Source organism: Amborella trichopoda, chromosome 2 (genome assembly GCF_054954075.1).
Source record: "Amborella trichopoda isolate Santa Cruz 75 chromosome 2, AtrichopodaSantaCruz75HAP2 v2.0, whole genome shotgun sequence".
Taxonomy (NCBI): domain Eukaryota; kingdom Viridiplantae; phylum Streptophyta; class Magnoliopsida; order Amborellales; family Amborellaceae; genus Amborella; species Amborella trichopoda.
Genome location: NC_142337.1, coordinates 26,275,333 through 26,302,340, shown reverse-complemented (window position 1 = coordinate 26,302,340; position 27,008 = coordinate 26,275,333). Strand labels below are relative to the sequence as shown.

The window sequence follows — 27,008 nt, the reverse complement described above, 5'->3', positions numbered from 1 at the left end:
GCGAGGCCTCTTCTGTCGAAGCAAATGGCTTGCAGCTAGATTGGGAGCAGCATTATCTGTGACTACTTGAATTACAATTTCTTCCCGAACATCTTCGATGCCCTTATCAATGAAAGAAAATATATAATGCACATCATGAATTTGATTGGAAGCATCGATTGAGCGCAAAAAAACTGTACCCGTGGGACAATTTACTAAGAAATTCATATTACTCATCTTCCTCCTATCACTCCACATATCTGTCATTAAAGAAACCCTAAATTGAGCCCATCCTTCCTTATGAGTCTTGAGATATTTGTTAGTGTACTCGACTTCTTTCTTTAGTAGTGACTCTCCAATCTCATAAGGAGTGGGAGCTTTCAAACCTGACCCAAATTGCCTAATTGCTTCCAACATTGTATGGAAGCTATTCAAGCGAGCAGTGTTAAAAGAAATGCCAGCATGGTAAAACCACCGAGCAATATACTGAATCAACCTGACTCTATCTTCCTTCTTAAATCTATTTTCAATTATCACTTGTATTTTTTCCCTTTCCTCCCTTGCCTTTCTCAATTACTGTCTCAAGGCTAGGTGTAAAAAAATTATCTATAGGCCCTCTCGTACGAGCCTTCTTAGACCCAAAAGCCCTCTTAGTCTTAGAGCTCTGAGTACCAACCAGGGCTACCTCTTCTTCCCCCTCTTCATCATCTTCTTCAGTGTCAATATTATCATAAAAAATATGGACCCCTGACTTTAATTCTGTTATATCCTTTTTCTTTTGCAATTTTTTTACTCTTTTCACCTTCAATGTATTCCAAAATTTCTTTCTTTACAATATCTGTGACTTTCTTACATGGGGCAACATCACCTCTAATAACGGCAAGATGTTTCTTAAATCTATTTATGTCGGCATTAGAAACATGTCCACAAAAATTGCACATAATTTTATTTTTGTCATTCTTATTTGGATTAATACAAGATCTCCACCCCTATTAGACCCCGCAGAAGACATCTCAAATTGGAAAAATTAAACTCAAATAAAGATTACAGACTGACCTTTTCTCCCCAATCTCTGATCTTCGATGTTGGTTACCTCAATCTAGCTACGAATCAACTCAAAAGTCTTCTAATGCCACCAATAACACCCTAAAAATAATTGCAATGAGAAAAAAAAAACTTTTTTAATCCACAAAAAGTATTTTCGATTCTAAAAAATTACTTTAGATTCTCATAAATAAGTTTAAGATTGCGGCATTCTTGTTTTGTTTCACTTTAGGGTTCAAAAATAAACCCTAAAACTTTTTTTATACAAACTTGGGGTTCAAAATGGCCCCTTTTGCCCTTTTGGGCGAAATTAAATACAATAAAACGCCCCACAGCCCTGGGCGCCGGCCCAGGTACAAGCGCCCGTGTAGGGGCGCTTGGGTCGAGGTGTGCGGAAATTTTTTTTTGGCCGCCTAGGCGGGCACTTAGGAGCCGGGTGGACCGTTTTTTGAAACATTGGTGTTCACAAAAGCGGCGGGCGGCGCCCAGGCAGCCATGGGGTCTTGGCAACAAAGTACCAAGGCAGGCTTCTTGGATCTAGGAAACATAGGTTCAACTGGGTGGATGGGGTGTCTAGGGGATCCTGTTTTAGATCCAAATTTTGCATACAAAATGCATATTGAGGCATTTTTTTTATGCCTTTTTATGTGGAATCATGCCAAATTTAAATCAATGTACTATGATAATACAGAAAATTAACAATCCATAACCAATTAACCTAACCATAATCCATACTGATCCATAACTTTAAGTCCATGGTTCTATACCATTCCATTCTATAGTTCCATACACATGATACATAATCCGTAGTTACCAAACCATAGTAAATCCATACACTCAATGAACTCATTCCACGTTCTATAAACATAAGCCATAGTACCATACTGCCATACACATTTAACACAAATATGAGTAGATGACAATAACACATTAACACATCATAAAATATCAAAATCCCACAATCTAAACACATTAACACATCATAAAATATCAAAATCCCACAATCGAAACCAACTCACTGGCCGTAACCCAGACTAGTCACGCCTAAGCAGGGTTTCGGGAGGGGTGGGCTGGAAACAGTTGCTTACGCACAAAGTGGCCACCCTCAGGACTCGAACCCGCGATCTTGCGCTGGCTACCCGAGCCTTGTACCGTCACTCCAAGTGATGGCCCCTTAAACCAACTCACTAGCACAAGCTGAAATACGATAGAGCCACAATCCATAATCAATAGTCCATACTCCATAGCCCATCCCATCCCATAATCCATAGACATAAGAGGAGGAAATAAGAAGAAAAAGTCTAGACTTGAAGACTTGAGACTTTTCAATAATCATCATGAAAAGTGGGGCCAACCTCATCATATGCATCAGCGTTGAGTCCATCATCAGAATCATCTCCCTATTCAACATTACGCTCGTCTTTTTGTTTCTTTAGCATCTGCCTCCTCTTCCTCCATCCGCCTCCTCTCTGAACATGATTTAGTGGGCCCAAGAGGGTTGTCTGCTCTACCTGATGCCTCTACAAGCATCTCCCATGTTAATCCCGCATGCCCTTCGATTGCATCCTCTTTAACCAATCACTCCATGGTATTCGCCATGTTCTTTGATTTAAAGGGTTTTCTCATTTAAAGCTTAGCAAATCTTTCCTTTAATCATCGATATTTACTACAGGGCAGAGAAACTATTATAGGACTTCTGGACTGTTTCCTTATTTCAGTTTAAAAGATGCATGACTTCATTGCCATGGGGAGGGATAAATCCTTCAAAACCTTCATGGACTGGGCTGGGCTCATACCATGCTTTTCTTTCAACCTTCTTACCCTTAATAAATGGCCTGAAATCAATGACACTGAATCACACCATACAACAGAAACAATGATTGAAGAAACCTGAAGAATGCCTCATTTGAGCCAATGTACATGAATTCTAGGCTTAAATTCAGAAGATAAACTGCTAAACTTGAAATCTAAGTGATGTTTTCAAATTTATGCAGTTGAGGGAATTTTGTCACATTAATCATGAAAATATTTTAGACGTGCTAATTGTTTGATGATTATATAACCTGTTCTTGATGAAAAATTCAAAACGTTTCTTCCCATTTAATAAGATCTGTGGTACTATTCTTCCAAAAGACTTTAGTTCTTTTTGAGGAACTGTGTTTTGCTTTTACATGACAAGCTGGAGTTGCTGCCTACTTGGTTTTTTTCAGTTCTGTTTGTTTAGTTTTGGTGTCTTTATTGAGTGCAGAACTGCAGATTCTACTGGTGTTTTTCATCTTTCTAGGGAATTCATCATTAACATGTCGTGCTTGTATCACTTCCAGGATATTTTAGAGTCTATGGGGCAGTTTGTTGATGGCTTGAAGTTTTCTGAGGGCTCGCACAGTTTAATGGCAAAGAATGCGATTAAAAAAATAACTGAGCTGGCACACAGCCACGATGTTTATGTGAGTACTGGTGATTGGGCAGAACACATACTTCGCAAGGGACCCACAGCTTTTGAAGAGTATGTTCACGTAAGCACATTGCTATTGCTTATCTATGAAGTTGATATAAACAACACATCACTTTACTACTTATGCGCATTGGGTGATTTTATTGTGACAGTCTCTTTCTCATTTCACTATTTGGCATGTATGTCCATGTGTTCATCTTCACAGGAATGCAAGAATTTGGGGTTTGACACAGTGGAGCTAAATGCTGGTTCTCTGAGAATATCTGAGGAGCATCTCTGGAGATTTATCCGATTGATTAAAAAAGCGGGTCTCAAAGCTAAGCCCAACTTTGGAGTGAGATTTGAGGCTTCAGATATTCCGGTTGCTGGTGATAGAGCATATGGAGCTTATATCCTTCCAGTTTCCCGGAAGTTGGGTAAGTTTTGTGCCACTAGTACTATTGACTTGAAAAAAGGAACTCGTTACCGGGGGGTGGGGGCAGGGGCGGGGGGGGGGGGGAGGGGGGGACAAAGGCAATACATGGGCATGTGACCTCACACATACTAACACACATACATGCTTTATTGGTATAATGAAATCCGGTAGATGGGCATATGGATCTGAATGTGTGAATGAGTTGGATACCAACTTTGCCTGTCATTATTCTGTTGCAAAGGTCAGCTTGAGTTGGGATTTCAACTTTGTGAGGAAATACACTCAATATTTGTTAGAGCCACAATCCCGAGTTGATTGTTTTATGAATAAGGGGTGTTGTCTGGGTTATGGTATTTTAATCTTTTGAATGGAGAAAGTTTTTCTCTCTTCCATCCAATGTGCATTGCATCGATACTGTATTTATTAATTCTATATGGTCATTGGTTGGTTAACTTTAAATTTATTTAATAATGTAGCAACTGTTATGGGCTCATGCTTATTAAAAACTGTGTAACAACTTAATTCCCATGTATAATGGGACTCATGAAGTGGCTGTTATGGGCTCACACCCATTAAAACATGCAACTCTTATGATTAATGGACCTCATACCCATTAGAACCTGCTGTAATAGTTATTGTAACTCCTGCTGTAATGGTTGTAATTCTTTTGCATGTTGACCTACCCATACTGTAAGTAGATAGGAATCTGTGTATGTATAGGGCACATTGCCCTACGATTTGTAGTCTGTGAAAAACATATGTATTTACTTTATCTTGTGCTTGAATATTACTCTCTATCTCTCCCTTCTCTCCCAATCGCAATAAGTTTGGGTTGCTTAAATGTAACAATTCAGGAAAGGAAATTTAAAACCAATGCAGCAGAATGCTGCTTTCTCTCTAGTTTTCTTGTTTGTGCGTTGTTTGCCTTATCTATGTCGTTTTTCACCTTGGGGTGCCTTCTTGGAGGATGTCCTGAAGCAAACTAGGACGTGTAGGGTCCACCATCCTTGGGGGTCCCTTCGTGGATCTGGGAAGTTCTTGTGGGGACATGCAAGGTGATCTGTTGGAATGTGAGGCTAACCATGATGGACAGAAGTCTGTGATGCAGAGGGGCCTATTGGGTTGGTCTAAGAAATTGGATTGGGTTTTTGAGTCTAACCCAGCGGAGTACCTTGCAGCCCAACCACATGTAGAACCGGGTTTTTCAACACTGGATTCATTAGATGTGCTAGACCATAATGTTTTAATAAGAAATGATGGAAAATGATTTATCATGGTTTTAGATGATTTTTGAAAATTTTATTTCATGAAAAAAACACTTAACAAATTTGTTGTGTATAAATTCAAATTAAGGAGACCCGCATATGTGGCGTGTGTGGCACACAAATGGCCAATGTGTGCCACATGTGCATCCAATGGGGCGCTATGTCATTGCCCAATGGGCATGACATGGAATCCTTAACCTTAGGCATGGAAATATCATATAACCTTGTTATGTATAATATGTTTTATGGCACATGTGTGAAGCACATGTGTGGAGACGTGTGAGTTTACATGCGAGAATGTAGAAATTCCATTTTTCTTAAATCATTTTATCACTTAATTATTTGATTGGGTTATCCTTTAGAAATCTAAAAATGAAGTGTTCTCATTGGTGGGAAGGGGATAAGGGGACAAGCCATGACATAAGGTGATGTCATGTCCCCCCCCCCCTCCCCCACTGAAAGTGATCTTTCATTAAGGTTAAGTGAGGAGGAAGGTTCATATTTAATGAACCAAATGGGTGGCAGCCACCTCCATTTAAACTTGATGAGGAAGATATTTTATCAATGATGGAGATATCATGTTTATAAAATCAATAGTTGTAATGGAATGGTTTTGAAAATTAGGGTTCAAGCACACATATGAAATTATTGGAAGTGTGTGGAGGTGGTATGTGGGTATGGTGATAAGGGTGTGTTCAATATCACCATCCATGTGATAGCCATCAATGGTGATTGGCTAGGCTAGGTTTTTAGCGTCTCAACCTTTGAATCATATGGGTGGATGAGATCTAATCTAGTATTTGCATCTCACATGAAATGCCTATAAATAGGACCCCTCTCTCATTCAATTTGAACTTGAATGCCTTCGTGTTGAACCGCCTACTTCTTCCTCTCCATATCCTCATGCCTTACGTCCTTGCTCTCTCTCTTCCTTGTTTCCTTCATGTTATTGCTTCCCTTCCTTGATGCACCCCTTTCACTCTAGTTGAAAGTCCATCGTAACTCTCCCACTCCATTCTCATTTATTAGGAGTCTCTCATTCAATTTACACTTGAATGCTTTTGTGTTGAACCACCTAAATCTTCCTCTCCAAATCCTCACGCCCCACGTCATTGCTCTCTCTCTTCTTTGTTGCCTTCATGTTAGTAGCTCCCCTTCCTTGATGCACCAAAGTGTGTCCATTATAACTCTCCCACACCATTCTCATTTATTGGGAGCTACTGTTTTGACACTTTATGCTGTTGGAAATTATTAACAACACAGTAAGGTAAATGCTCTCATCCTGTCTTGTATAGTTTTGGTTAATAGTCTTTAATACTCCTTCAAGCTTGTGCATTTAGATGGTGCCTTTTTCATAGTACTTAATGCCAACTGTGATGCCTTTTCATGCTGCTGGAAATGCATTGAAATAGTGCATAACAGTGAGCAGTAAGTTTGTTTCATGCACGTAGCTCACTCCCATTGACCCCATAGGGGTGTGGAAACTTGCATCTAAGTTTTGTACCAAGACTACACCATTTGGAGCTTGTTTGAAGTCCGTTTTTGTACCTATTTTGGCTCTGTGGTCCCAAGTCCTTGATAACCTTATTATGATCTCCCTTTTTGTGAAAGACATTCAATCATGTGTTGATTTATTCGCTTCCCAAGATTAGATAAAAAATCCGACCCTTATTGCACTATCAAGAGTGAATGATAGTCAAGGGTTGTATGTATGTCATTGTGGTATTCAAACGGTGATCTCTAGGAAATGGGCTTCCTATCCGATACTTTAACCTCATGGACTTTGTTTCTTTTATCTCTATTTTGGTACACTTTTATTCGAGCTGTAAAAAGCAATGCTCAATTTATCAAGGACTTTTCCCAAGGTGAAATGAATGTTTGTGTAAGAAGTTTTTAAATTTTTATGCCTTGTGTGATTCCCTTGAGTCTACTTCAGTCTAGACTTTCCTTGTGATGGTAATTGTAGGCTTCTGCAGTTTGCATAGAGCCGAGGCTCTAAACAATCAAAGTAGAGCTCACCTTTAAATAGTGTCGAGAAATGTGCTTTCAACATTCAAAATCCTTGTGATAGCCTTAAAATATATTTTTATCTCTAATTATATAAAATTTAAAGCTTCAAAAATAGTGTAGATCAATAAGATCTATAAAAACTTGAAAATCTTGAAAATTGACGATCTAAAAATGTGTTACAAGATGCACTATTTCCAAAACTTGAAATCCATTTTTTTTCTCATGTCCATGCATCATGATGTCGAGATGATCGATTTGAGGGTATATGGGCATTAAAACAACCTATTCTTGTGAAATGTTTGAGGTAGGCTCTAATTTGATTGTTTAGAGCCTCGGCTCTATATAAACTTTTTCCTAGGTCATAAAAACCTGTTCAAATTTATTGGGAATAGTAAGTGAACTATGTAGGTATTTTAAATGAACTGGTTTAGTAGGGGAAGGTGTAACTGACACACTGATTATGGCAGTTTTGTTTGTGCTTAGTCTTGAACCAAGTCCTTGTGGAGAATTTTGTTCTTGATATGGCTGGGTGGGTCCTATGTCCACAAAAGCGGGTCATGAGTCCCCCTGGGTGCATGGTCCTTTGCCTCCCATATATGATGCATGTATACAAACTAATGCACTAATATTTGGTGTTTTACATATGCTTGTAAAGTGGAGATGTGCGACTGGAGTTTTATGTGATCACCACATACTAATGAAGCTGAAAGGCAAGTTCTATAGGACAGTTGTGACACTAGCTTTACTTTATGGGGAGGAATGTTGGGTGGTAAAAAAACAACAAACTCATAGAATAAGTGTAGCTAAGATGAGGATGTGTAGCAAGACAAGAACAGATAGAATTCAAAATGAATACATTTGGGATAATTTAGGTGTAGCATCAATAGACGATAAGAGAAAGTAGACTTGGGTGAGTTGGCCATGTGGCGTAGGACCAGTACAACACTTGTTAAGAGGTGCGAGTTAGTTCACGTGGAATGCTCAAAAAGGGCAAGGAGTAGTCCAAAATGGCATGGCTGGAAGTAGTGAGAAAACATATATGAGAACTTATGGCCCCACTGAGAGTACGATCCTTAATAGAGCAGAATGGCAGACCAGGATTGGTGTAGCCGACCCCAGTTAGTTAGGTTAAGGCTTTGAAGATGATGATGACGACATATGATTGTAAACTATTCAATTAATCTTGCACCCTTTGAAGTATTTGTGCATCATAGCCCCTTATGATTGGAGTTCACGTCATATTCCAGATTTGCTTCTAATGAAAAGCTTGATATTTGTGGCTAAGTTAATGTTTTGTGGTTGTGACCAAATTTTAAGATGGTGGTTTGCCACTTGCCTAGGTGGGGCCTTGCGCTGGCCAATGCCTTGTGTGCCTTGGCCAGGCTTGGTGGGCTCCTATGGTGGGAGAGGTTCCTAGGCCCCCGTGGCCCACCTAGGTGGCCAAGGCTGTGGCTTGCCTTATGGGTCAAGGTGTGTGCCACTAACCCCTTATATATATATATATATATATATATATATATATATATATATATATATATATATATATATATATATATATATATATATATATATATATATATATATATATATATATATATATATATATATATATATATATATATATATATATGGTGCGGCTTCTATGAGGTTGCAACTTTAAACAATTCAATTAAGGCGCATCTTAAAATTTTATCATAACATGTAATTTTGTTGTAAAACATTTTTAGTATTATCTTAAAATCTATTTTCATACCTAATTAGAAAATTTAAAATTCCAAAAATGGTTAAAATCAAGTAGATTTATAAATATATGAAAATCTTGAAAGTGGACAGTCTAGATAATGTGTTGCAAGATGCACTATTTCCAAGACTATTTTTTTATTTATTTTATATTCATACATCTCAATGTCGAGATGATCAATTAGAGGGTTTTTTCAACATTAAAACAACATTTCCGATAGATTTTTGAGGTGCATCTGTGATTCTACATTTTAAGGTTGCAACCTTATATAAACTTTTCCATATATATATATATATATATATACATACACATATATATATGTGGAAAATGCTGAGATTAGCCCACTAGCTCATATGAACATATGAGCCCAACAACCTAGATTGAATCTGGGTCGATCAGATTGTCACGACTTCATTTCGTATTTGAATTTTAATTTCTTTTTACAAATCTAAATAACTTGAAATTTTAGGCTTGTATTCTTCAAAAATAAGAGAATATCATAAAAATATCAAAAAAATAATTTACAAAAAATAAATTGAGCAAAATACCCTTGAAACGTTCTAGGGGTATTTTGGTTAATTTATGTTTTGTAAATTATTTTTTAAATATTTTTATTAGGTGCACCTTGATGAGAACAATGAACGCTTAAAATATCAAGTTATTTAGATTTGTAGATATAAAATTAAATTAAAATACGAAATGAGGTCGTGACCATCAGATCGGCCCAGATTCAATTTGGCCCGTTGGGCTCATATGTTCATATGAGCTAGTGGGCTAATCTCAGCATTTTCCTATATATATATATATATATATATATATATATATATATATATATATATATATATATATATTACTCCACCTTGGCCGGCCTCCTGCCAGTCATGCCGATTTGAAGCCCAAATTTTCATGAATCCTAAAGGCTCTAAAAGGGCATCGGGAAGGTCCAAAAGAACATGGATGGAAGTAATGAGAAAAGATATGGGGACTTATTGCCTTACAGAGGTTACGGCCGTTGATAGATCATAATGGCTAGACAGGATTCATATAACCGACCCTAAATAGTTGGGGTAAGGCCTTGGTTTTCTTTTGAATCAAGGTTAATTGTTGATGATGATAATATATATATATATATATATATATATATATATATATATATATATATATATATTTGTCAAGTAAACAAAATTTGCCTTTCATTAGAAGCTTGTAGCTCCATGCACTTAATACTGCTTGATGCCAAGTTAGAAATGTTGGCTTATTGGATTTGGGACTAAATAAGAAAAGAAGAGGAGGAAATGGGAGGATGTTGTGAATGATGTGTGTATAGAGCTGAGGACCTTGTATAGAGCTAAGTTCAAGGTACAACCCCGAAAAATTTTCTTACTCATTACCACTCAAACACTTCAATACAATACTTTTGGACTTAAAATTACAACAACATACCCCAAACTTTGGCAGCTTAATACACTTCAAATACCAAAATAAAAGTGTATGACTTCAAGATGGTCCTAAGACAATTTCCCACTCATAAAACTCTATAGCGATTGGGTTCACACTGTACAATGTGACTATAACAAAAGATTCAGCAACATATATGTTGACCTCATGTAACATAAACTTGAATTACGTAACTTTGAATTGCAAGACTCAGAAACACTAATTGCTACTTACATAAACATGAATCAAATGTGTGCTCTTAATCTAAAATTATGTAGAGCCAATTATGGAGCTCAAATTACATGGTTCACCACCAAGGATTTATGTACACCCCTTGAGTATGCCAACAACCAATAGCGTAAGATAATATATCCAAGTTTAGTAACATTTATGGGAAGTGAGCATCATGCAGCATCAATCCACACAGGGAATGCTCAAATCAATATACTCAAGAAAGAGGGGCTAATAAGATGAGCACGTGGGGAAAACTAGGTGGCACACCAATGACAGTAGAGGCATAATGGTGTGTGTGAATCAAGCATATCGATAGGTAAATTTTGACATAATGAAGGTTAATAAAAATGAGGTTTCAAACATGCTAGGAATGACTTTGGCATGCTGCTCTACTTATAGAAAATCTCAGAATTATCAACCTAAATAGCTCAAGTACGTGACTAGTTCAAGCTATGCGAAAATAATGTAGGAGAAGCAAGGTGTGCGGGCTATAATGATCTAGGCATGAACTATCTAAACAAAATCAACTTAAAGAGACCAACATGGGTGAGTTATCTTACTGTTATGGAGTGTTTACAACAAAAAGTGGTCCTTGACGTGATTTCTCAATAGCAAAGGCTCTTGGAAGTACTACACACCATATAGTTACAGCATGCTCATACAACTCCATAAAGGGGGGTGTGCCTCACTATTTTCTCAATTCTCTCTCAAGTTCTCTAATGGAAGTAAAGATGGGGGTGGTGTGCTTACCTGGGGTTCTCTCAAGGTCTCTTCTAACATATGAAAAATTAGGGTTTGAGAGATTATATAGGTTGGTGTTGTGGAGGCTTCAAGATCATTAAACTTGAACCATTAATTAAGGGCATCCAAGGGGTGAGAGAGAACGAAGATCCTAACCCTTCATCTCACATAATGGCTATTATAGGTGTGGATGAGATTTGGCACACCATAATCCTCTCTAATCCTAATTCATTTCCAAGTTTCCCTCTTGAATTTCAATTTGAATTTTCAAAACCCTAATTCTGATGCCAAATCACCACAATCCCTTCTCATGGTCAAAGGCCACAAATTAGAAGTGAGAATTAAATCTAGGTGGGGCGTGCTACCCTCTCATTCTCTCCCTTTATGTATTTGAATTTCAAACTTTATGCTATTCTCTCATAATGAGCTAGCTTAACACGTGTTATAAAAGCGTAAAAAAAAACCACGTGTTATAACCCACATCGGCTTCATAAGACTCTGTGTAATAACACTCTTGTGATCACCCATTTGCCACTCAAATTTCCCCACAGATGTTTTAGCACAATCTTTGATTGGTTTTTGTTGTTCTTGTAGGTTTGCTTTCGTTCTCCTTTGAAGTGCTTGGCCTTGTTTACGAATCTATCCTCATGCACTAGGGGTGTTTGATTTGGAGCACCTTTCGGCTCTTTGCATGTGCAATGCATTCTGATATAGAAAACACACAGTTTCTTGGCCTTACTGCACCCTGTAGTTAGCTCCTTCACCATTCTGGGCTTCAAATCTTAGTTTACTTTTCTTATATGTATCTCATTTTCCCATTTATTCAGATTATGGACAAATTCTGTTAACTCCATCCTGCCTGCTACTCAAGTATTATGCTCTCGATATCCTCTTTATTAAGTAACTATTTTGATCAGCCAAATTATTGTGATACTTTCGCATATGTGCTTGTACATAAATGCTTATGTTCATCTTCTTTTCTTATATTTCGTCTAGACTTAGTTGAAGATGTGGATCTATTGATAAGAAGGGCTGAGAGGTGCTTGGAAGCAGGGGCAGATATGATAATGATTGATGCTGATGGTGTGAGCAAATACGCAGACTCTCTTAGGGCTGATCTTGTTGCCAAGATTGTAGGGCGCCTAGGCCTCGAGAAAACCATGTTCGAAGCATCCACCCCTGAGACCTCTGAATGGTTCATAAAGCGCTATGGACCAAAGGTATGCATTTTCTCTTCATTTGTAATCGGTCAATTTCATGAGAGAAAAATGTCTCAATTAGCATTGTCTTATGTTTATAGGTGAAGAGTTTTTTTTAGGAATGGATCAGCTTGGGTTTCTCAAGTTCCAAAAACGTGGGGGTGTAACATGCGCTAAATTTGGATGAAAATCTGAACTCCAAAGTATATTAATGGAAAACCTTCAATGCATAGTGCTTATCATTGTCCAACCAAAAGAGATAAAGGAGGTTTTTCAGCCATCTACATATGCGAATCATCTATTAAATTAAACCCGGGTACTTGGATTCAGCAGCAGTTGTGCATGCTGTGCTGAGACAGTAAGGCTTTATTGGAATGGAGGATCAGTATGCCCCTATTGAATGATGAGTCATGTATTAATGGAAAAATAGGATTTGAATGGAAGCGAAAAGCAAAGAATCATTTATCAATTGTTCCAGATATAACCCTATTGCCCAAATTTTTGGAGGCAGTGTAGTCATATATCAGTGGGAAGGTAACTGACTCGATAGAAATTATTGGAATATCGTCTTTATGTGCTTCAACATCTTAGTGGAGAGAAAAAATAAAATAATGTATTTTAATTGGTTTTCTTTGTTTTATGCAGGTGAACCTCTTTGTTGATCATTCTCAGGTGATGAAGCTGGAGTGTCTAAGAGGAGGTAACTTGGGCAAGAATCACACATCACTGCTTGGTTCCTCCTATTTTCTGATGTGATTTTCAGGCAGTTACCCCTGTTTCCTTCCTCTGTTGTTCTGATATCAGTTCGTAAGAGTATGTTTTCATGTTATTTGTATAGTTCATTTACCTGTGGGGGCTTCCATGTAGTTGGTTGCACATGTCATACTGCTATGTATTGATAATTTTGGGATCAATTGTTCAGATCCCCAACTCTAGGATGTGTTCAAATCTTCGATTGTCATCAAATTATGACCTATGCCGTGTGAGAAAAGCCTCTATGTTGAGGCGCCAACTGCCCATACATCTGTGAATCTAGTTGTATGTACATAGATGGTCAATGATTCTGAAGCATTAAATTGGGTGTTTAGGCAAGAACAAGATTGATCAGAAAAACATGGGTTTTACCAACAGTAAATCACTTTAATTCCAAGGACACCAATGGAATTGCTCTATTGATAGAGGGGCAATTCAGGAAAGTGGAAGAGGGTGACTTGTTGACCAAGTCACGTATGGTTTTGGTATGGTAATAATGGATTCGTCTCTTTCTCCCATAGACGAATCCATTGGTCAATACCTTCTTTGCATAGTGATTTACTGTTGGTCAAGGTAGCGATTGACGGTCCATTGGTCAGTACCTTCTTTGCATAGTGGTGATTCACTGTGGTCACGGTGATGACTGAAGGTCCATTGGTCAATACCTTCTTTGCACAATGGGCACTTACCAACAGTTTCTAACTGAGTTCACCACCCTTCTGCTTCGTGTGCTTCCTATGATCGACCTATAGGGAACTTTTTGTATTTCTTCCATCTTCCTCTTGGTTGAAAGGATCTCTTGGCACTTTAACTCCGTGCCTTCTTGCCTTTCGGTAACTTTTCCAGGTCATAGATGTGATTCTTATGCAAGGATATATCTCATCTTGCATAGCTTTAACCAACACTCGTTTGTGTTTGTGGGCCTGACTTCCCAGTAGATTTCTGGTCCACCCCTTGCGGGGTAATTGGTAGAGGGTTTATGTCCACTAGAAGACCTTCTCAGTTCAACTGGGCACCTCTTGAAACAGGCTTGCTCCCCCTGCTCCTCATCACTCGAAACTGACATGTCAAGTCTTTGGACCCATCCTTTTGTTTCACTTCTCCCTCGTCTTCATTTACGACGGTGGAGGAACTATGGCTAGTTCTGAACCTTTGAAGATTTGTGGATTTGCTGCCTTCTTCACGTCTTCAGTAGTAAAGTTTTCTTAAAAGACCACACCCATATCCCTGATCACCTTCCTGTGCTCAGGATTCCACAGCTTACAGCTGAACTCTTCATTTGAGTACCCTTGAAGATGCATGAGTACTTTCTCATTCAACTTGGATATATGTTCCTTGGGCACGAGCACCAATGCCGCGAAACACTATCAAGTATGAATAAAAGATATCCTTTTCAGTCCAACCTCTCTAGGATCTGACCATCTAGAGGAAACAATAGGGATCGATATTAGGTAGCATGCTGTGAGGACTGCTTCACCCCAATATGGCTTGGTGGTGGATAAACATGCTGTTAAACTCTGAGACACTCTCTAACCCCGGGCTTTGGTGCTGTGTCAAGAGAATTATTCCAGTGTGTGCTGTATCTTGATTCCTTGTAATGTGGCTATAGAAAAATGAGCTATAGAAGATGAGGAGTAGGCGTCGTCTTCTACATCCCCCTCAGCTGGAACCACATCTACAATCTTTATCCCAAACCCAACCAGCCTTCTTCAAGATCTCTACCCAAACCCCAGCCCCTACCTCCCCCACAACCCTCCTCTCCCACGAGGGGATCCAAGTTGTTTGATCGGAAGGCTAAGCACGTTCTGCAGTCTTCCTCGTCGCAGGTGGTCGCCTTTGCAAACACAACCCTAGTTCCCGCTTCCTTCTCGCAGGTGTTGCCTTTGCAAAAACAACTCCTATATCCCCTGCCACACCTGCTGGTTCCCCCCCTCAGAGGAGTCTACTCTGCTCAAATCAAAATTTCTTGCCTCTCTAGTGGGTAGCTTCCAACCTAGACAAGACGATGTTAGAGGTATCGAAAGATGGGCCCAACGCCTCTGGAAGGACCTTAATCTCACTTGCAGACTCCTATCTAGTGGTGACTTCCTCTTCTCCCTCCCCTCGCAAGAACACGCTCGCCATGTTCTAGAAGAACCCATCTCGATGACTTTCAAAGGGGCCACCCTCCGTCTTCATGCGTGGTCTCCCAAGGAAGGGTCCTATAGGAAGCAGAGGATCTGGCTCACCATGGACCACTTATCACTTCCTGCGTGGTCACCGTCCACCTTTAGGAGAGTGGCAGAAGCTTGTGGAAATCTCATTTCTATCCACTGGAAATCATTATAAACGCTTCCTCTCGGGTCCATTCGACTCCTCTTGGAGGTCCTGGATACCAATCTCATCCCACCCATCATTTGGATTGAATTCAAGGACCTCTACTTCCCGAACTCGCTCTCGTGGTCTGCAACCTCTCCACCCGCAGCCAACTTCTTCAACCATTCGGATCATTCTCAGGCCAAGGGCTCCTCTCCCCCCCCCTGGATAACCGTCTCGAGGAAATCTTGTCACCATAGGTGGTGTCGCCGGCAGCCCCTCACGGCCTCGCTCCGTCCAGGGAGCGCAATCGACCCAATCCTCCCAAACCACCACAGCCAATCACCTAGCGACCACGTGGCTATCTCTCCACCTTCTCTGGACACTGCGATAACCTTCCGCCAGCATTGCAGTCAGCAGGGGTACCTTTCCTGCTAGGCTCTAGGCCTGATGGCAGCGGGGTTGTCGAACCTCGTACGGCCACCCCTGTTCCAATTGTCACCTCTCCTAACTGGCCCGGTAAGGAGGTAATAATGGACCGTGAACCCTCCCCCCTATCCAGGTTGTCGAGCTTTTCTAGTGACCTCGGCCCGTCCTCTTCCAGGCCCGGCTCTCTCTTGGTACCTGGGGACCATGCGTGTCTGGCTCTTATTCCTAGTACCTCTACTGCGGGCTCGACACTTGCCTTCGCCGGTCCTGCTTCCCCCCACCCTTTGCTTTACCCAACCGACATGTCTCCTGTTAGGCAGCCTCCTCCTTCACACCTGTCGCCTTTGCTTTACCGACCCTCGCCCCTGTCTTCCCAACCTTTCATCATTACCGACTCCTCACTGCCCCTATCCCCTCACAAGCCGGCCCCCTCACCTACCATGTCATCACACCAGACGCCTTCTTCACCTACCGTCCATCCTTCGCCGTCTATGGAGGAGCCACCTATTCACCCCCGTCTTCACAGTGACGACACCTCGTCCCCCCCTGCCTCGAGATCTCAACTTCTCGAGTGCACCTATTGTTCCCCTGCCCTTGACATAACCCCGCTCCCCTTCTCCCTTACCCTCTTTTACTGCCTCTTTGGTTGCCTTATCTTCCCCCCTTCGTCAGGCACCATCTTCTAGCCCACAGCCTCTATCCTCCCACTCTGAAACCTCTCCCCTCTCTGAGGACCTTTACCTAGAGCCTGCCGTTTCGAACCTATACCCACCCTCTCCATCTTTGTCTCCTGAGCATCGTCCTTCTTTACCCTGGCCTTCTCCTCCATCCTCTATTCCCCCTTCCCCCCGACCTTTTTTAGCTTGACCTTCCTCCCCCTGGACTTCCCCATAGAGGTTGGACTAGTCCAGACATTCAAGACCCCTTCACCAAATCTTCCTGATATGGACAGACCACAATTCCCTCATGGTATAGTAGCAGTGCACTCCCTTGACCCTTCTCCCGCTGACCCGACCTTTATCTCATCGTTGCTCATCGCTCATCTCTCATCTCCCCTATACTCCGCACCTTGTACACATCTGCCGGGTTAGATTTCTGCACCTCACTTACCCAGCTTCCTTCCCTTGGCCGTATTCGTCTCTTCCCTCCACCCAAGCCCACCACTTTCTTACCTATCACCCTTCCCCTCTGTACTTTGGACCTGACAGCTCCTTCAGCCCTGCGCCTTACTACCCTATTTCGCCCCTCGTCTATGCCCACTTCCCCTTTTTCCTTTCTTCGCTCCAGGGCTCCCTAACCTCAGGTCTGCCTCTACCCACGGCTCAACCCCAAGACAATATGCCCAGCCCCCTTCCTTCCCCCTCTTCTTCCTTCGACACTCCTCCAACCCCCCCTGAACTTGCTGACCCTCCTATCCCCTCCTCATCTCCTAAACTTGAAACTCTCCCCGCCTTGCCTCTCCTCGATCAGATACGACAGATCCCCCTTAGAGGGACGCCCACCTACAACCTCCTCGCCCTCTCTGAGGAGGTCCGATTGTCTCCTCTCTTGCCCCACCCTTAACCAATGAAGATCCTAACATGGAACGTTAGAGGGTTGGGACAGGAGTCTAAAAGGGACACTGTCAAAGACCTAACCTTTAAACACCTACACTCGATCTTAGCTCTCACCGAGACCAAAAGGTCGGAGCCCACCCTCCAACTCTTTCGCCGTGTTTGGGGTAGAAGGCCTTGCCAGTGAGCCTCCTTGCCTGCGGTCGGGGCGTCAGGTGGAATATAGGTGATTTGGAACGCAACTGAACACCACCTCCAGTCTTCCCATGTAGGGGAGTTCTCGATCACTGTCCTACTTTCTCGTACTTCAAATGGCTTCCCTCTAAAATTCTCTGCCATTTACGGACCCAACTCAGCATCGCTCAGGCCTTGCTTCTGGGCTGAATTAGACCTTGTCGTCTCCCTACCTCACCCTGCTTGGTGTTTGGGAGGTGATTTCAACATTACTAAGTGGTCCCATGAGAGAAACCTAAATCCCACCATTGACTTCTCGGACTTTATTTCTCGCCATGAACTCCTAGATACTCCCCTCCAAAGGCAATCGCTTTACTTGGTCTAACCACTCCTCTCAACCATCCCTCTCAAAGCTGAATCGATTCCTCCTATCTTTGTACTGAGAGGAAAATTTTCCCAGATCCTCAAAACCTGGAGCAAGTCCTTACAAGGAAACTACTCCCAAACCAAATGCTCTATGCTCAACTCCATCCAAGACCTTGATGGAATAGAGGTGTCCAGACCTCTCACAGACACGGAAGTGAGCCTTAGAACCCAAACCAAGCTGGAGTACTACTCCACCCTTAAAAAAGAAGAACTGTATTGGTTCTAGAGGTCCAGAGTCAAATGGCTAAAAGCAGGGGACCAAAATACTTGTTTCTTCCACCGAATAGCAAATTGTCACAGAAGAGACAATACTATCTCCACTATCAACGTGGATAACCGCTATTTGGTTCAGCCGGTGGAAATTGAGTCCGCCATCTTAGGATATTTCAAGTCTCTTTACACTGCTCCTCTGGGCCAAAGACCAAGGATGACCAACCTTGATTTCCTAGCCCTTCCAGACCATTGGGCACCCTAGCTTGAACGACCTTTTTCTGACGAGGAAATCTCCAGCGTTATAGATCAATTAACTAAAGACAAAGCACTGGGTCTGTACGGATTTCGCATTCGCCCTTTCAAAACTTTTTGGGAAACATTCCTACTAGACTTCAAAAGCTTCTTTGAGGAATTCTTCTGAAGGGGAATCCTTCATAAAGCAATTAGCGCCACCTTTATTGCTTTAATCCCTAAGGTAGAAGGGGTGGAGGAACTAAAGGACTTTCATCCAATTAGCCTGCTCAACTCCTCATACAAGATTCTAGCCAAGGTCCTGGCCTCAATGCTAAATCAAGTTCTCCCCCTAAACATTTTGTCGTCACAATCAGCCTTTATCAAAGATAGGCAAATCCCTTATGGGGTTGTAGTGGCACACGAGTGCCTACACTCCAGACACCTGTCCAAGAAGCCAGGTCTAATTTTCAAAATTGATTGGGAAAAAACATATGACCACGTTGATTGGTCAGTGTTGGAAGAGACAATGGTAAGAATGGGATTTGGGGTCCTTTGGAGAAAGTGGATGAGAGGCTGCTTTTCTCATCCCCACTTCTCGGTCCTTATTAATGGAACTCCTAAAGTGTTCTTTCCTTCCTTGAGGAGGCTTTGTCAAGGGGACCCTTTGTCCCCATTTCTTTTTGCGATAGCCGCAGAAGTCTTTAGCTGCTCAATCACTCGAATGTATTAAGAGGGCCTCCTCACTGCCTTTAAATGCAGTCCACGCCAAAGGTGTCTCGTCTTCAAAACGCAGATGACACCTTGGTGTTCTGACCGCCTCCCCAGAAGAAATTGAAAATCTGAGGCTCTTCTCAAATGCTTCGAGACATGGTCAATTTGGATAAATCAAAGATGATGGGGGTGGGACTTACTAACGATGAAATCAAGGCACTGATCTCAAATTGGAAATGTAAAGTGGAGGATTTCCCCACCACCTACTTGGGTATACCATTGGGATTGGGAAAGCCTACTTGGCTATACCATTGGGATTGGGAAAGCCTAAAAAGATACAGTGGTCCCAACTCATAGAGATAGTAGACAGGCATCTGGCAGGTTGGAAAGGAAGATACCTCTCCTTGGTTGGCCGCACTACGCTGGTCAAAGCTACACTGGCTAATGATTCGGTGTACTTAATGTCTATCTTCCACATGCTAGCCTCAATGGCCAAGCGTGTAGACAAGCTTATGAGGAATTTCCTCTGGTCTAGACAGGCTGAAAAAAACCAGACATCACCTTATCTCTTGGGACAAAGTCTGACTACCCATGTCTCAAGAAGGGCTAGGGATCATGGACCTAAGAAAACACAACTTGGCTCTACTAGGGAAATGGTGGTGGCGCTTAGCCACCCAGATTATTTCTCTATGGGCCCAGGTTATTCACAACAAATACAAGATCCCCGAACATACGTGGGCGCCTGAAAGGATTCCCCCGAGTAGGGCCTCAGAAGCATGGAAGTCCTTTGCCTCCTCTCTCTCATTGTTCAAACAAACCATCTGTTTTCATCCTAGAGAAGGTACAAGAGTGCGTTTTTTGTCTGACTTCTGGATAGGACACACTCCTTCTCTAAGGGACCTCTTTCCATCCCTTTATCATCTTTTGCCTCAAACAATGACTCTACCATAGCAAAAGAAATGGTCTTTTCGGGGGGCCAAAGAGCCTAGAACCCTTCTTTCAAAAGAAACCTCACTGAAGAGGAAACTGGATTACCTGTTCTCAATGGGCTCTCACATATGACCAGCTTCAAAAGAAAGGAATTCTGATCCCCAACAGATGTGCAATATGCATGAGTGAGGAGGAATCTAATGCACACCTTTTCATTCACTGTAGTCTCGCTTATGAACTCTGGAGCCAAGTGCTACAGTTGTTCTGCCTTCAATGGTTCACTCCACTGTCGGCCAAGGCTCTAAGCTCATCCTACTACGCTTGTCATTGGCCGAAGGCCGGTCGAGTATTGTGGAAGGCTGCCATCGCAGCAACTATTTGGGTCATTTTGTTAGAAAGGAACACAAGGTCTTCCAAGGGCACAAAAATGTAGTTTTGTTGCTCTTCCACAAGGTTACTACCCTAGTGACTTTCTGGGCCTCTAACCGCAGGACCTTCTCGGGGATTTCTGCTAACACCTTTCTCAGCCAATGGGATAACATCCTATATCTCCGGCCACAGAAGCTTCAAAGACCCAACAACTGGCTGCCTCCTCCAGAAGGTGCCATGAAGCTTAATTTTGATGGTTGTTCGTTGGGGAACCCTAGCCCTGCTGGTAGCCGGAGGTGTTTACTGTGACCATCATCGCAATATTCTCATCACTTATTCCGAACACTTGGGACATGACTCTCAATACGCTGAAGCCGTGGCTCTTCTCATGGGTCTTAAAAATTTTAACCTTTCTTGGGGCTCACAATTGTTGGTGGAAGGAGATGCCCAAAATATCTTCTCTTGGGCAGCAGGCACTTCACCACATCCTTGGTACCTCTCTTTGATTTTTGATGAGATTGCTAACATATGCATGGATATGAACGTCTTATGGAAGTATGTTTGGCAAACGTCGAACGAGTTCACGATCTCCTTGCAAAAGACAGAGCAGGGCCCTTGCTGAAGACGCCGCCCGGTCCATCTCCTTTTTTGCTTTGAACCACAGAGGCGTTTAGGAGCTTAGTTACACATTTCTACAGATATTGTAATCGGGCAAATCTATAAGCCCCAATTGTTTGTAACGCATTGTAATCAGGTAGGTTTAAAGGCCATTTTTTGGACAGGGTCTCTGGACCTATTTTTTGCCCGAGAGACCCGACTTGTGGGTACCCTCAGCTTTCCCCTTTTCTTGTATCTAACACCCTACAACAATACAAGAGTTAACTTTCTCTCAAAAAAAAAATAAAAAAAATAAAAAAAATAAAACTCTGAGACACTTTAGCATCTTGCGTGTCACCCTTTCCACCTTAGTATGGAAATCCTGAAAGATCTAAAACACGTGATCTGTCGATTTCACCCATACTTTTCATGAAGCGTCATCAATGAAGGTGACGAGGTATGATGCGCCACCAAATGATTTGACATCCATGTGACCACACACATCTGAATCCACCAGATCTAGGATTTCCTTAGAGCCCTTACTGTAGAAAGAGACTCTATGTTGTTTGCCTTACAAACAGTGGTTACATGGGGTTAGGAGTTTCATTCATCTCCCTTACCCACAATCTTTGGGGAACCGTTGTTCCCCACATTTTCATAGCCAAAATCTTCTGCTCTGTAAGAAGGAAAATAACGTCTTTATGGAGTAACATGAAATGAAGCTCCGGTATCCACAACTTAATTCGAATTGCATGATGTAATATTAATGCACCATTCACCACAGTTTTCGACCACACCATCTGTAGTCATTGCAGTGGTTTTCTTGCCATCATCCATGGCATTGTCCTCATTCAGCTAATTCTTGAGCTTCCAACAATCTTTCTTGATGTGTCCTTCATTGCCACAATGAAAACATTTGATCCCCTTTCTCGTCTTTGATCGGTTTTGGTCCCCATTCATAAAGCTTCCTCAATTTGTGACAAGGGCTTGCGAGTTCGTCGACGCATGATGGAACACAATTTTCTTCCAACTATTGTTGGGTAGTTTCGAGAGCCTTTCGGTTCAGTCTCTTCCACTCATCATTTGTCATACTTTTGAGCTTGTGTTCTACCCCTCCAATGGGTGTGTATAATTCCCTACAATATAGCAAATCTTCTATCTTTGCCTTCCAGATGATCCAGTTATTCCCATTGAGCGATATCATTTTGCACCCAGTATTGGAATCCATCTATCCACACACATTGTTTATCCCCTGTTCGTTACAGTTAGCTATCGCCCGTATGTTACGGTTAACTACCACCTGATCGTTATCGTTAATTGTCGCCTAATCATGACTGTTAACTGCCTCTCAATCGTTACTGCCGCCCGATCGTTAATTGCCGCCCGATCGTTAATTGCCGCCCGATCGTTACTGCCGCCCGATCGTTAACTGCATCCACCGTCAATTAAGCCTTTGCAAAGATTTTCACAAAATTTCGTCAGAGCTTCCGTATGAGGGTTTGAATCCCAAAAAAAAATCCCGTAAGCAAATAAGCAAATAAAGAAATAAGCAAATAAAGAAATAAATTTTACTGGCATCGGATTTACGTGGTTCACCTTTTTAGGCTACGTCTATGGAAGAAAGAGACTAATCCACTATGAATTCAAAGGTCACAATAGTCTTTCAAGAAACTAACTTTCTTGGGATCACTGATTTCCTCTAGAGACTTCTCTCTCTAGGATTTCCCTCTTTGATTTCAGAGACTTTTTTCTCTCTAAAGGCTCTCTCTCTAAAAGAAAAGGTTTTCTCTTTCTCTTTTTTTTCTTCCCTTCTCTCTCTCTACAAAGAAAAACCTTAGGAAGATGATCAGTGGCTCTCTTTCATCTTCTTCTTCTCTCTAAGAAGAAGGGTAACTCACTTTTTCTTCTCTCATAGAAAAGGATAACTTTCTCTCTTCTTCTTTTCTCCAAGAGAAGGATAACTTTCTCTCTCTTCTTGTTCTCTCCAAGAGAATGATAACATTCTATCTCTTCTTCTTTTTTGCAAAAGAAGGCTTCCTATATCGTTGATACATCATGAAGAGTCCGCCCAAAGAATGGCCTAAGAGAGATGCATGCAAAATTGCCCAAGAGAGCTGGCTTTGGTTAAACCAACTAAGAGCTATAGAGAAAAGGCGCTAATGTGATTCCCTTTTGTATATGGAGATAACAATTGACTGGCCTAAGGTAAGCCTGAACTTGACTAGTTAATATCTAACTTGCTTTTGAGAATTCCCCCAATATGTGGATGGCTTCTTGGAGACCCTCTTACAAGAAATATTTTGGAAACCCTCGATGCGAAGTAGTTGTTCAGTGCCCCAATTTGGGACTTAAATTGAATTGATTACTAATTAGAAGATAAAATGAATTTTAGGTGTTGAAAGTACACTAACAAAATTGATATAAACCATTCCCACCCAGGTGATTTATGTACTCGATATGATTACTTTTCTTTGAAGTTTATAAAAACTACTAATCCCGCATGTGCTTTGCATGTATTTTGAGTAGCACAATTTTCATATTTCTATTTTCTCATGTTTAATAAAGTATGCAATACATTACATTTATACATACCATAGTAGATGAGAAAAGTTTTAGCAATTGTCGTCGTTAATTTAGGAATTTTACCAAAGTTTTATCTTATATAAAATATATCTTACATTTTCTAATAGGAATTGTATAATATGAAACCATTTACCTTTAGTAAATGGAGGTTACAATCAAACCGGCCTATCAAATGTGATATTCAATAGCTTGTAGTATATCGCTAATCTCAAAAAAATTTCTTTTGGACTTTGAATTAAATCAATGGCAGGCTCCAAGCCGTGCGATTTGACATCCAATGAGTGATGGTGCTTAAGACCTCCTTGTAGCCAAATTAAATGATCGGATCTTACATTTTCCTTTTTTAATAATGACCTCGTTGTGGCAAAATTAAATGATCGCATTGTATTTTTTCCCATTTTAATAATATGATTAAGTGAATCCTCTAATATGTCTATTTGTTTTTCTTAATAGTACACATTGAATAAGTAGGTCTTCGGAGGTTCAGTCAAAGAGTTTCAGTTTTGATGCTACTGCAATAGCATATTGTATTCATGGGTTTTTCAAATTTTGTGCCACAACTATCGTTTACTTTTTATCTTCTTCATATTACCAGTGTAATAAGACTGATTTACGATGACTCTTCCTTGCCCAGTATATCCATTATATCCATGTTGCATTTTGAGTCTCTATTTTTAGGTTGTTTACAATCACAAAAGCATATGACCTTTTGGGTAACTAATTTGTAGTTATGTACAACTTTTTAAGTCTCTAAAGTTAAACCATTTAGTGTGGAAGAACACTTTCCTTTTGGATGAAGTAAATAGGCTCTATATATAATTGATTAAGTAGATTATTGAGGTAATAATGTGAACATGGAAAATTTAAGATCTTACTAAATAGAAAAATGTGCACTGTTTCATATTGCTTTTCATTGATTTTCTGAAAATAATTGCATGTGCAACAAGATAGTTAAGTAAATTGTATAATGTAACTTATGTAGTTAACAACTATATTAAAGTTTGTGTGCACCCAAAATCTCATTACTATAACTTTGGTTCATTGATTTTCGTGTATGTCTACCTAATAATTTTATTTTAGGTGAAACAACTCAAATTACTATAGTATATACAGCGCTGTAATGGAATGCATGGTGCGTGTTTCATCTCTACTTATTTGATTATCATTATATTACATGGTTGTTTTTAGTTTACTTATTTGATTCCCATTATGCTACATGGTTGTTTTTAAAAGAAAACAATGTATAAGGTTTATATTACTTGAATTCTTTTTGATATTTTAATCATTGTGGGTCATTTTCAATAGCTCGTACGATGATCACAAAGCCCATTACCAAAAGGTAACACCAGGTATAACCATATATCGGAATAATTGAAAATGTAAAAATCATGTGCTATCATTATGTGCGTGGAAAAAAAAAAACTTTCTTAATATTTGAAAGGGATCATTCAATATTTGGATGTTTTCAAAACAATGAACAGAGAATGATATATAAATTATCTCCTAGGATTGTGAATATTTAGAATGGAGGTCCTATATTTCTAAATCTAAAAATCTTATTTTTTTAATTATTTTATAATGGAAAGGCAATTACCTTAATATCTTATTGTATCACTCTAAACTTAGTAAGTTAGTGGTCTCTCTACTTCATTTTCTATATCATTGAAATGAAATGTTACATATCTAACCCTTAAATGTAGTTTCATATATGTACAATGGATATATAGATATTTAATCCTTTTATAACAAAAGTTGAGGAAGTTTTTACTCATAAATATTGCTTTATACGATTTTATTTGAAAGAAGAGTTTGTGTTTGTATAACTCCAAATAGTTTGGGTCGTGGTGGTAGCAACCCACACCCTAGTTATCACGTTAAAAACAGGTAGGGGTCTGACTTCTCCACTAAATTACCCAAAAAAAAAAACTTAAAAGTGATATAGTTTTAAATCTATAATTTATTTAATTTATAACTCTGAATATTACTTTTTTTTGAGGCAAAATTAGAAAATTTATCAATCGAGAAATTATAGAATTTAATGTATCTTATCTCTTGAGTAAAATATTATTTTTCAAAATTACAATAACAATAATAACTTCTATCATTTTTATTGGATAACTATTTAAAATAATAGTAATTCATATTTTTTGAAGTAAACATGTTAAATATGAATTTATTAAATTCAAAGTTTATTATCACTATATTGTGAACTACAAAATAATTACTAAAAAATAAATATTATCATTGTACAACTCTATATTTTTTTTAAGGTGATGTATAATTGAAAATGGCAAAGGGAGGTATACAATTTAACATTTTATATTGTTGAGTCACTCAATTTTTGGTTAGTGTTTTATGTTTTCAGGACTATAGGTAGTAATATTGACTCAAATACTAATTTGATCTCTGAAATTCTTGTTGTTGTAGGGAAAAGCATAAGGGCAAGTGAGCTTTCTCTTCTTAGATCATCGATAAAGTTTATTCTCTCCATAAAGCACCCTCATAGGATATATAGTGACGACATTGTCACAATTTCCTTGATTTGAGAGATTCATTTGGAATATGGTATAATTTGAAATATTCTCTCTTTGAATAATGGTATAATTTGAAATATTTTTGGGACCAATGATATTTGTCTTTGAAAACAAAATCTCTACAAAGAAATGCATCGAGAGTGTTAGGAACTGAAGCATTGCTTCTTCTAATCTTTCAAAAGGGAACCTTCCAACTAATTTTCAATTGTGCAAGACATAAATTTCATACTTTTTAGATACTTCATAAGTCCCATTGCGATCATGATCACCCACACTTTCAGATACTTTTAGTACATTCACTGGCTTTTTTCCCTTTGTTAGAACTCCAACAAGATGAAACCACTACCAATATCACCCATTAAGATCACCCATTAAGAGTGGGAGAAACCTAATCACAAAATTATATAACCTGGTTTCTGCACAAACTCCAGTTACCTAAAGGCTCGGTGTATTTTTTGATGTTCCATGCATGATTAAACTTGGATGGACATTATTAATAAAAAAGAAACAAACTACTACATTTTAATTGGTGAATGACACTATCCATGCAAGTATGATCATTGATTGTCACTCGGTGCTACTATCATATTCTTTTCCCAACCCTCAAAATTCTTTCTTTCTTTTCTAAACATTGTTTTCATTTTATTAATAACTTAAATTCATTAATAAACAATTATATTTTTAGTT

General features: G+C 39.9%; 1 protein-coding gene across 24 annotated transcripts in view; it reads left to right on the top strand.

The window, feature by feature from the left end:
* Window positions 1–26,437, top strand: part of HSA32 (Aldolase-type TIM barrel family protein) — a 42,769-nt gene extending 16,332 nt beyond the window's left edge. The window contains exons 2-8 of one of the 24 annotated variants that reach the window (XR_016050500.1): window positions 3,348–3,539; window positions 3,684–3,894; window positions 12,318–12,541; window positions 13,166–13,220; window positions 24,892–24,919; window positions 25,093–25,136; window positions 26,215–26,437. Coding sequence is in view for 11 of the 24 variants with exons in the window: in XM_088859941.1 (XP_088716067.1) it covers window positions 3,348–3,539; window positions 3,684–3,894; window positions 12,318–12,541; window positions 13,166–13,272; window positions 25,093–25,136; window positions 26,215–26,333 (897 nt within the window). In the remaining 13 variants the exon portion in view is untranslated. Of the gene's footprint in view, window positions 1–3,347; window positions 3,540–3,683; window positions 3,895–12,317; window positions 12,542–12,621; window positions 13,055–13,165; window positions 13,533–24,867; window positions 24,920–25,092; window positions 25,166–26,214 lie in introns of those variants that run through there. The other 23 variants (XR_002279550.2, XR_016050499.1, XR_016050501.1 and 20 more) reach the window with 23 other exon arrangements.
* The last annotated feature ends 571 nt before the right edge of the window (window positions 26,438–27,008 follow it).